Genomic DNA, 11,887 nt, shown 5'->3' on the forward strand with positions numbered 1-11,887 from the left:
ATTATCTCCTCTTTGAAAGAAGATAATGTATATCTAATGTCTTGTGTGCACAAAGTTATCAAATACTATACCTACATTCACGTGTTAGCATAAAGTCTATTGCTTTAAATAAAATACAAAACTATGTGAGTTAGTGATCGCTAGGTGAGTCAGGTGAGTGTTTTCATTCGGAAAACCAAACTGCAACGAACACGTAGGATTACTTCCAGCTGATAAGCTGTTCCTTCAGATTCTTCAGAAGCGTTAGACGAAGAGGCAGACAGTCGACAGAACACCATGCGAGCACACAACGAAGCACGGAACTGACACAAGTACTTACCGAACTGCCTCAACAGATGCTGGAAATGACACACCTGCATATTCCCTTACTAAACAGTACTACTCCGCCGCCGCACGCCAACTCTCTGTCCAAATCAGGGAGCACTAATTATGACATGAGCAAAACTCGGGGCTTAGGGTGAATAGCTTCCATGCTTACAACATACATCGCAAATAAAGGAAAGCTTATGTGATCGTTACATTTAGCCGCTAAGAACACCGTTTAAATAAAGAGAAGCGAGATAAACACAGTGCACTCACATTTGCAAGGGCTGGTTTTCTTACGGAGGGTTTGCATTGGAAAGTCAGTCGGTAGCTTGTGATTGAACATTGGTAGTTCTTTAGATCACTGAAATGCAAGCAGTACTGTAGTAATGCACTCCACGCGGACGTTATATTTTATTGGAGGAATCGCAACGTGATTTATTGATTTTTATGAAGTCGGACGCGGTATCCTATCTACGATTTTATCTTGCTTACTTTCCATTACGAATAAGTTCCTTTGCTACACGGTTTACTTAACTTTTTTTTTCACGGTTTTTAGTATTTAGTGTTTATAAATTGGGTGAGTTCTGGGGCGCGATGGCCGGCACGGGCGAGGGTCACGCACACTAACGCGCAGAGGGGTGCGCACTAACACAGAGTCACCCTTGATCAATATTCGTACCCTACTGTGCAACTTTTATGGTTCCCTTCGCGTTTGACGTGCGATGTTCCATCGTGGTGTAAAAGCTTGCCTCTCCACTTATTTTTAGTAATAATGTTTAGCCACAGGAAAAATTGAAATATAAAAGAAAAGAGGAAAATGTGGCTGTAATTATATTCCGATTGGAAGTTGAAAATTCTAATAGGATTTTTATATTGGACATATAATATTCACTTGTAGAGATTATTTGAAGTGGGAATGTTTAGTTTTCTTTTCCGAACTTCTATACTAATAAGGGGTGTTTGAAAGTTTTCTAAAACATGACCTTCATTAGGTACCTGTACCTATTATATTTATTATAAAATGATTGGGTATCCTCTCTTGTCTATGTTTATCAAGTTAAATACCAATCAGCCTTGTCCTTATGAAACATTTGATTAAGAAATGATATCAATGCAGGAAATAACTACTGCCCTTCCTTATCAACAGTATAGTTATAGACTATTACTGTGAATGATATATAGTTATTTTTATTAAACATCAATACTACAGTTCATATGTTTTCTTACTGTGCTGTCAAAGAGTAGCAAGTCACCACTCAATACAGGGGTGCAGTCACCCCTTTAAAAATACAAAGAAGGACAACAAATAAAAATTTATATGGGTGAATCAACTTTTTCTTGCCTGTTATTGCCATGGCTATGGGCTCAGTCACGCTGGTTTTATGCAAAATTATGCAACTTAAACTATGCAAACACATATTTTCCGATGTTAACAAGCTCTTTCCTTAATTTGCCACCTACAAACATGGACTACATGCATGCTGGCATAATTTCAGTAGCATAATTTTGCATAAAACCAGCGTGACTCAGGGGACCGTAACCATGGCAATAACAGGCAAGAAAAGTTGATTCACCCATACATCCCCTTATATTATTTACAAAAAAAATCCTGAACAAAATATTGCAATATATTGCATTGCAATATTATAACTATACTAATTTTAGGATGTAGGAATTGAAAGGCTTCATGTACAACATCAACAAGAAGGGGTGATTTTCTATGGCAATACTGTACAAAAGTGACCTATCTTACTTGCTCTAAGGTGTATTACCCATATTATAATTATAGTATCTTGATAAACTATTCCCCTTCATAGTAAGTAGATATTTAATTAGACAAAGTGCCAAAAGAAATAATTTAATTTTTTGACTAATTTAAATTATATCGAAGAATTTGTATTTTTATTGATTTCATTGAAATTTTGTCTAAGGATTATTTTTATAATTTTATTGTAAAATACATATTAATCTGTTTACTTCAAAAAATATATTTTATATCTTGAGTTTGGTGCAAACATTAATAAAAAGAACTTCCATATTATTTTAAAAAAGGTTTTTTTTTGTCTAATGCTATGATACAGCATAGACATAACATAGGTGTTCCTTATCATAATAATTCATAGATCATTATACAAGCACAAAATTGTGAATATGCTATACAGGATGGAATCAAAGGAATGATTCCTTTTGAGTGAAATTTGCTTGTCTCTATTATTTACAGTACTGTCACTATAGGTATTTGAAAATTTCACCTGTATAATATAATGCCACAAATCTAGCTTGCATCCTACACAAAGGACCACAAGTTTGACAGCTTTATTATGAACATAAATAAATAAATAATATTATAGGACATTTTTACACAGATTGACTAAGTCCCACGGTAAGCTCAATAACGCTTGTGTTGTGAGTATTCGGACAAAAATATACAACATATGAATGTAAAAGTATGCAATCTTCTTCTTTAGTCGTTCCCTCAATGCTGAGGATTGTGCCATCATGTCATTCTGTTGAAGACTAGGTCCCTCCATAGGCATCTGTTCCTCGCCAAGCGCATGGCCTCGTGCAGTTTTAATTGCATGGCTGCAGTAATTTGAGCACACCATCTAGTAGGGGGAGGAGCCTGAGGTCTCGTGCCTTCAACTTTGCCCGTCATAATTATTCTCTCTAGGCTATCTGGCAGGCGACGTGAAATGTGACCGAAATAAAAGTATGGTTACTAAGAGCATGCAATCTATACATGCTTCAAAAATAAAAGCACACTTGAAGCATGTATAGACTGCATATTTAATAAACAATGTGGCAAACATAGGTCTGAATGCATATATGCACAACTGCACGTCTAAAGTCCAGAGTTGATAATGATCTTCAATGACTAATAAATGCCTCTGTTAATAAAGACTTGTGTCTTATAACTTTGATGAAGGAAATGACATAATATTTTAACCTTTATATTATTTCATAAATGGGGCAATTATCATTAAATAAATAAAATAAATATTGGGGACACCTTACACAGATCAACTTAGCCCCAAACTAAGCAAAGCTTGTACTATGGGTGCTAAGCGACAATATACATACATAAATAGATAAATACATACTTACATACATAGAAAACCTCTATAACTCAGGAACAAATATCTGTGCTCATCACACAAATAAATGCCCTTACCGAAAATCAAATGACCAAAAACTAGAACTGCATGATAAACTTACTTGTCCAGAATTAGAAATAAGTAGATAACAATCATAGCCTTGTGATACTAAATGTATGTACAATCTAATTTGAACCTTTCATTAACAAAGAAAGCAACATTTCTTTTATTTCATTGCTTTTTATTAATTAACTGATAGAATTTCAAATTAAATATTGTAGGAAAAAAAAAAAAAAAAAAACTTTATATGTTGGGTCTTACAAGAATATTATAGTAAGATGGTGGTAAAAAATAATAATATTGCTGGTTGCTTCAAATTTAGCAACAATCTTTAACCTGTAGAAGGGATTGTTACTTTATTAAAACAACATTTCATCATTGTAAACAAATAAGTACCTAACTCATATGAATACACAACTTTACTACTAAATCTACCTTGGTGGTTTTTTTTTTGTAGAAAAAGACTGTGATTAATATATTCTATCCCAAAAATGTGTGCTGTATTTGAATCTAAACATTTTTAAAACATGTTAGGAATAATAATTTTATTAGAACATTAATTTAGTAGTATATTATTTATTAAACTTATTAATCAGCAGTGAGCCCTTACCTTTAGGTGTCGTCATTCCAATTATCTTAATGATTTATCAACTTGACTTGAACGTTTTTTATTTTCTGTTTCGAATGAATTATATACTTTTCAATCTTATAACCGGTTGTTTAACTTGTACACTTCGCAAAATTCACATCGTAGATTGCTTATTTTTATCATCACACATACGTTATGTGTGATACAGGGTAATTGATATTCATTAATATTTTATTTTGTAAGTAAACACACTTTAAATTATCATGTTAAAAGTATAAAATCTAATTTAAATCAAATAAAAAACTTAGACGAAGATAAGATACGTCATGTCTGCCGAAAAATTTAAATGACATGCGTAGTGATGCGAATTCAAATAAATAACATCTAATGTCGATAATATTTAGGGCCATATAAGGAATCATAAATATTTGCTTATTCATATGCTTATATAGAGTTAAGGGTATATGCGACTGCATCATTGGTCGAAAATCATAAAGGTTCAAAGTTCTGTTACCCTGGATAATAATTAGTAAATAACATACTTGCAACGCTCGAAGTTGAAATGAAACCCACAATACAATACAACTCCATCATGCTATCAGGGCCCTATTTCTCGAAACTATTAGTTTATATTAGTTATTAGCTACTAGTGAAAAATGTACAAGTCCTAATATTTTCTGTTTCTCAAAAAGAATTGTTAGACTTGTAACTAATACTGTTAAACTAATAAAAAATACTAGTCGGGCTTGGCTGCATGGTGCTATTACCCATGTCTTCTTACCAATTAAAAAAAAACGGAAATAGTACCGCTTATTTTTTTATTCGTTTTCCTTGCGCGGATTGTTTCTTTAATTGAAATATTTCATATTTAAAATTAACTATGTATAGGTTACCAAGTTGATGGTTTTGAAGAATATATTTGAAGCCAGAGATTTTTTTTGGAAGCTTTTCTGACGTTTTAATAAAATTTTATTTCTGTTCAAAAAGTTTTCTCGACGAAAAATTATTATTAGATCTTCTGCACTGTGAGAAGCAAACGAATCAGTACAAATTTTATGACTTTGTTTAATAAAGTGCATACAATGTGACGCTTTTCGACTAATATTTTTTACAAACCTTCCGAGACTAATAGCTTTATTAGTGAATTTTACAAGTGTTTATATTTATTTTTTTATTCATGAAACAAAAATCCAAAAAGTTCTAATATTATTAGCTAATATTTATTAGCGAGTAACTAATAACTAATATTTTACTAGAGCAGCTTCGAGAAACGTACACTAGTAAACTTGTAAAAAATATTAGTTCATGGACTAATATTATTAGCACAGAATAAATAATAGTACAAGTACAGAAGGCCCACTGCTTTGATGTTCACGAAATGCCGCCTTTTAAATGCCTACAAAATTCTAACAAAGAAACGAGCCGCACGTGCGCAGCGTCGGACGATAGGGTTGCCTATGCCTATGGATAAAACAAATTAATACTCAGATAAAATGTTATACTATTATAATAATATAAAGGCGTAGGGATGTGACGACCCCATCGCCCATTGGTTTTACCAGTGCAATCTGTCAACGCAGGGCAGCTTGTGGCGAGCTGTTGGGGAACAGCGACCCCACGTACCCGAGTGCTCCTGGGGAGTCCTGTTACCCGTAAGGCGGGTGGGTGGGACAGTACTCTCTACCTCTGGCTTGCCTTGGCTGGCCGTCCAGAGTGGAGTCGTTAGGGCTACATGCCCCAGGGGTGGAAGTGAAAATTTGCATAAGACGCGAGTTGGTGCAGTGGCTTCACAGCCACTGGGCAGAAAGCGGTGTACACCTCTCGACACCCTTGAGTTCTCACACCGGTGTTGCCCTTGAGCCATCCTGGATGTCGCTTTTTGTGGGGGCCCATCTTGTGGGGACGAGTCACCGTCTGCCGGAAATAAAATTGGATACCGTTTTATTAGGCAGGCGTCCGGTTTTTTATCCATAGCCCAGTATTTAGTCCATCACTTTCATCAAAATAGACCAGTTCATTTTAGATTCCATTAACTCTCAAATAGTCCTTACACCCTGCGTGTGTCCCATGATACGGGCAAGGGCAACATCCGCTCGGTGTACCCCTTACATTTCATTAAAGTGTCGAAAGGGCCTCTACGTGTTGGCTTCGGCCCCGCGCACGCCTCCCAAAGGTCCGGAATACCATTGTTCCGTGATGGGAAAGACATACAAATATTATTATATTCCAGTCTTGGGTACTTCCTAGGTCACAAGCCTTATTGAACATTTCCCTGGGACTTAATCAATAGTAGAGCTGTGTAAGATTGTCCTATTATATGTCCGATGTCTATTTAACTAAGCACTATTAGCCATTCACACTCGGATATCGCATATAAAACTTTTAAAAAACTCGCGACGTAAAGTAACAATAGAAAGTGCGAACATGCGTTCCGTGAGAACGCGCGCCAACCCTGATTAGGCCGCGAACTCGCGGCCGCCAGCATGTACTTGTAGCGCGGCGATAGAATCGCGGAGTGAGCCGCCCCTGTTATTAGTCTAATAAGTTTCGAGAAATAGGGCCCATGGGAAATATAGCAATTTGAGTACCTTATAGTGTGATCAGGATTTAGGGCATTGTTTTTAATAAGTTCATAAAAAAAAAAGTTTTCACCTGCCTTTGCCGACAACTCAAAGTTGAGCTGTTTCGTCAAGATTAGATGAGAAATACAATAAAATAAAAACCGATTGTACATTTCAGCCTGTAACAGCAATAGCCTAGTTGATTTTAAGATTTCATTGTCATTTTAAAGTTCCTGTTAAGTCCTGATAAGTTAGCAATTATTTGCACAGAATTACAGTTAAACCAGAATGAGTAGTTAGGTCAAAAACCGGCCAAGTGCGAGTCGGGCTCGCGCACAAAGGGTTCCGTAGCAGCAAATATAATAAACTTATTATGTCAATTTATACACCTGCCAAAATTACAGTTAAATCAACCTATCTCAAAAACTATAAGAGATACTTTGATCAAACCAAAAATCGTTGAAAGAGTTAATTAGCATGCATCACCTCTATTTTTTTTAGAATTTTATACCCCGTAGTTATAAAAATAGAGGGGGGGGACATACTTTTTACGACTTTGAGAGCTGATATCTCAAAAACCGTTCACTTTAAGAAAAATGTTTTTTAGAAAACTTTATATCATTTTAAAAGACCTTTCCATTGATACCCCACACGGGTATGTACATCGAAAAAAAAATTTTCATCCCTCAGTTACATGTATGGGGGCCCCACCCCCAATTCTTTTTTTTTACTATTTAGTGTCATAATTTTGTAGCGGTTCATACAACACATATTCCCATCAAATTTCATCACTGTAGTACTTATAGTTTCCGAGTAAATCGGCTGTGACAGACGGACAGACGGACAGACGGACAGACGGACAGACGGACATGACGAAACTATAAGGGTTCCGTTTTTGCCATTTTGGCTACGGAACCCTAAAAAGTGTGTCCACATGAGAGGTCATTGTTTGGGCTGGTGTCCCTCTCGCACTTACTGACAATGTCAACATTATTCAGTGACGTCATCACTGTCATACATTAGGGATACCAGTCAATTTTCAAAGTTACTACGAAATCTACTAATACCCATTTGAACATATTTTTTAATTATACAAATCTTTGATTTATTGACATCAAAATAATTACATTATAATTATTTTCCAATTCTTTGAAATATATCGAAACCCTACTTTGAATATAACCATCAAATAATATAAGAAGTTATAAAGTCAGGTAATATACAGATAAAAATACTACTACTATGGTAACCTCATTAACACTGGCAACACGTGCGAGAGGGACACCGGCCCAAACAATTCCCTCTCATGTGGACCGTTTTCGCTAGTCTGATACGATCACCTTTCTGTCTCAGTGATAAGGTTCAATTTAGTATGACAAAAAATGTGATTCCACAATCTAGTTTAATAATTCTAAATCTATGATTATTTGATAGTACGTGGATAGGATGCGCTTTGCAATTAATAAGGAAATTTAATAATTTTACTGGAGTTTTTCAATTCAAATAATTATTTGCGCAGTATGTGCTATCAAAATCATTGCTAAATTAGTTTTTTTTTAATACTATGTCGGTTGCAGACAAGTATACGCCCCGCGGAAAGCGGTCACCGTAACCTATGGACGCAAAAAGGAGTGTACAAGTTCCAAGTAGGATTCGGGTTGCCGACAACAGACGGAACAAGTAGGTTAGTTCCGTATGTCCTTCCGTCACCAGCACAACGCCTATAGTTGAGCTCTGGAAACCTTACTCACCGGCACACAACACTATGAGTAGGGTCTATTGCTATTTGGCTGCGGTCTTATGTAAAGCGGAGGTACTTCCCCAGTTGGGCTCTGCTCTTGATTCGAGCGAGATGATATCAGCTGTGTTGTGCCCTACAACACAAAGCGGAATATCATTCGCTATGCCCTACCTCCTACAAAAGTTTCTTCTGATTTTCGATATTATTCTGTTACTTGACTATTTATTACATACATCGATAAAAATATTTACTTATATGGCACAACACAACACTAGTAGTTTGTCAAGCTGTTTCAGGCAAAGTTTATAACGCTATTATGATAGTCAGTAATTTGACATTTGACAGATTTGACATTTTAGTTCTGCTGTGATGTGATGTTTGTTTTTCCGAGTTCTCGAAAACCGCCACTATTTTTGTATATTTTTGAATTAATTTGGAGTAAAAAGCAGTTTAAACATTTGTAAATAAAATAATGAGTGTTCTACATCAATATAACTGTAACGTATTAATGGATCACAGTAAATTTTTAAATGAAATGTACAGTAATGTTTCTTCGTCCGCTTCCGCCAATGAAAGTAATGCTTATAAAATAAACCAGTGTTTGTTTAATATAATTATTGACAAAGGACTCAGAGAGGTACCTATTAAGAAGAGAAAGCTACAGGATCAAGAATTAAATGAGGAAGTAAGTACTTCATTAACCGTCTAGATTTTCAACTTTAATTTATGGTTTTATATAATATTTCCATCTTTTGCAGTGTTCAAGAGTAAAAGATATGTACGAGCAATTTTTAGACAAACTACCACCTGAATTCAAGCGAAGTCCTCTAAAAAATGGTTCAAGTGAAGTGCGGGATCTAGCCCAAAAGCTATTTGAGGCGACTGTGTTTGAACATAAAGGCATAATTGGTGGAAACAACTCAGATTCTGCACTCATATGTTCAGTAAAGGATGAGCAATTCCTGATACCTTCTAATTGTAGGTAAATATTACAAATGTTTAAATTTAAAATGAAAATAATGTTTGAATTTTTGTGAATAATGTTTATTTTTAGCTTCTATTGTGGCTGTGTAAAGGAGCAATGTGATAAACTGACTGGCAAGTTTGACATAGTGGTAGCAGATCCTCCCTGGTGGAACAAGTACATAAGGAGGCTGAAGCATGCTAATGATAAGCTCAGGTGATAAAATAAGGCCCATTTAACCTTTCATATGAAGCTAAACCTTTAGACATGGAACAACACAAATATTTAGCAACTTTTCATACTAAACTTTTGAAAAACTTACACTTTATATTTTCAGTTACTCCATGATGTACAATGAAGACATTGCCTCCATACCTGTGAAAAACCTGCTATCTCCAAACTGCCTTGTTGCCATGTGGTGCACAAATGCACCAAGCAATATAGCAGCTGTTAAAGATTTGATATTCCCTCAGTGGGGCGTGGAGTACTTGACTACCTGGTACTGGTTAAAGGTAGATTTTGTTTATATTGAAACTTTTTGAGAAAAGTGAAGAATTGCTTTTTAACTATAGCGCCATCTAGTGTTGTTTTGCTGGAATGTCCGTGGAAACTGTCTTGGAATGTAATGCACAAATGCACCAAGCAATATAGCAGCTGCTAAAGATCTGACAATTAATCTAGAACCTAAATAAAATACATGATTTAGTCTTCCATAAAGAACATAAAACCATTCTTCCTGATGATTGGGCAATTTATTTTTGTAATACTGGTCCCGGGTTAAACTTGGTGCTGAAAAAATGTATGGTAGTGCATTTCACCTACCACTCCATCTTGTGGCATCTGAGAGAATGTAAAAGAACATTTTTAATTAATGTTATTTTCCACCTCAGGTCACAACAGATATGGAGCCGCTATGTGAATTCAGCTCTGGATGCAAGAAGCAACCTTACGAAAGGATCATACTGGGAAAAGTAGGAGATGTAACTGTGCCAGAGGAGCAGTTAATCGTCAGTGTTCCGAGCGCTTTGCATTCACACAAACCTCCTTTATTAGGTAAGATTTCGGTAATCTTTCATTTATATCTTAAGGAGTTGTCACTTTTAGCTTACTGGTGTTGGTAATAGGGGCGCCACCATCTATGTAAACCGTGTTTGCATGTGGCAACTATTGAGTCAGTTTTGTTTCATTGGATATGCAACACAATATAGTTCAAAAAGCGCGCACCGACGGCTTTCACGCGATCATGCGCAAGCGTGTGGCGTCAATGGTGCGGCGCGTGCGCGGCAGCGCCAACAGTCTCCTAGCTACGGTGGCTGACAGGGTAGATGGGGCTTTCTGGCAGTACTGGAGTAGCCTGCATGCTCACAATAATGTGCCAAGTTAGTCAATAGGTATAAAAGGCTAGTTATTCCTACTAGTCAAATCAGCTTCTTTTTAAGAACTGTCAAAACGATTTACTAGTATGGAATTACTATGAAATACTGATGAGTGACGTCACGGTCAATTCATTTACTTTTATCTTTCTCTTTGACTTATTAAATAGAAATTTTGTTGAAATACAACTACTGTCCATATATTTCTTCAAATTTTGTGGAGCTTTATTTCGTGCAGTTCATAAAATATTTTATTTTAAGTATAGGAAACTAGCCTAATATAGAATATAAAATTGTCACTAACATAGGTTAAGAATAGCAGTAAGTTACTAATTCAATATGGAAATTTATTTCTGAATTAAATGATATTTAATTTAATTTAAAAAAGCTTTGATTTTTAATTCTCACTTTTACCCCCCAAAAGTGATACAATTAAATTTTCTTAATTTAAATTATGTCCGTCTTTGGGTCACGGGTCACGGGTTACCTAATGTGTGCCAAATTTCAAGTTAATCGGTTCAGTAGTTTTGGAGGAAATTGGCTGTGACAGACAGACAGAGAGACGCACGAGTGATCTATAAGGGTTCCCTTTTTCCTTTTTGAGGTACGGTACCCTAAAAATTAGTTCTATTTCTCTCTTTTTTGCCAGGCTGTATGTCAATAGGTAGCTATACAGTCAGCAGCAGAAGTTCCGTAGCGGGCAAGGTGTTCAAAATGAACTTGACACGCTCTTATTTTTAAGACAATAAGAGCGTGTTAGGATCATTGTGAACACCGTGCCCGTTATTGAACTTCTGCTGCTGACTGTACCACGTAGGTGCCAAACCATATAGGCAGCGTGCTGGTTATTACCACCACAAGTTACGATATTCTTAAGCTACAGTTAAAAATAATCGTTTGCCTATAAGACATCCAATTTATTTTTTATTTCAGAACTCCTATCACCATACGTAAAAACAAGCAATCCACAAATCCTGGAGCTATTCGCGAGGTACCTCCTACCAAACACGACCAGCGTCGGCTTCGAACCGCTCAAGTGGCAGCATGTATCACTGTATGAGAAAGTTAGTTGATGAATAAAAGAGAAAGGTAACATTTTGTTTTACTTTGTCTCTCTCGTAGCCATACTGGGAACCTGGATTACATCACTACCTTCGTACGTGAGTGCGAAAATTAAATGTTCTACGACTATTTTGAT

The 11,887-nt window shown here is 35.9% G+C and overlaps 2 protein-coding genes across 10 annotated transcripts in view; one reads left to right on the forward strand and one right to left on the reverse strand.

The window, feature by feature from the left end:
• LOC125234369 (protein disabled) overlaps nt 1-4,361 on the reverse strand; it is a 47,582-nt gene extending 43,221 nt beyond the window's left edge. For 4 of the 8 annotated variants that reach the window (XM_048140567.1, XM_048140568.1, XM_048140562.1 and 1 more), the window contains exon 1: nt 580-2,187. In XM_048140567.1, coding sequence (XP_047996524.1) covers nt 580-649 — 70 coding nt within the window. In that variant the 5' untranslated portion in view covers nt 650-2,187. Of the gene's footprint in view, nt 1-319; nt 2,188-4,071 lie in introns of those variants that run through there. The other 4 variants (XM_048140561.1, XM_048140565.1, XM_048140566.1 and 1 more) reach the window with 4 other exon arrangements.
• LOC125234372 (N(6)-adenine-specific methyltransferase METTL4) lies at nt 12-11,776 on the forward strand. Of its 2 annotated transcripts, XM_048140571.1 has the most exons (7): nt 12-144; nt 8,896-9,037; nt 9,111-9,334; nt 9,407-9,532; nt 9,654-9,828; nt 10,207-10,369; nt 11,623-11,776. In XM_048140571.1, the coding sequence occupies exons 3-7, from the start codon at nt 9,129-9,131 to the stop codon at nt 11,760-11,762; spliced, it is 810 nt and encodes a 269-aa protein (XP_047996528.1). In that variant the 5' UTR covers nt 12-144; nt 8,896-9,037; nt 9,111-9,128; the 3' UTR covers nt 11,763-11,776. The 2 variants fall into 2 exon arrangements, with proteins under 2 accessions (XP_047996528.1, XP_047996527.1); XM_048140570.1 differs by lacking the exon at nt 12-144 and having other exon boundaries at nt 8,735-9,037.
• Nucleotides 11,777-11,887: the final 111 nt, after the last annotated feature.

Source organism: Leguminivora glycinivorella, chromosome 16 (assembly GCF_023078275.1).
Source record: "Leguminivora glycinivorella isolate SPB_JAAS2020 chromosome 16, LegGlyc_1.1, whole genome shotgun sequence".
NCBI classification, from domain to species: Eukaryota; Metazoa; Arthropoda; class Insecta; order Lepidoptera; family Tortricidae; genus Leguminivora; species Leguminivora glycinivorella.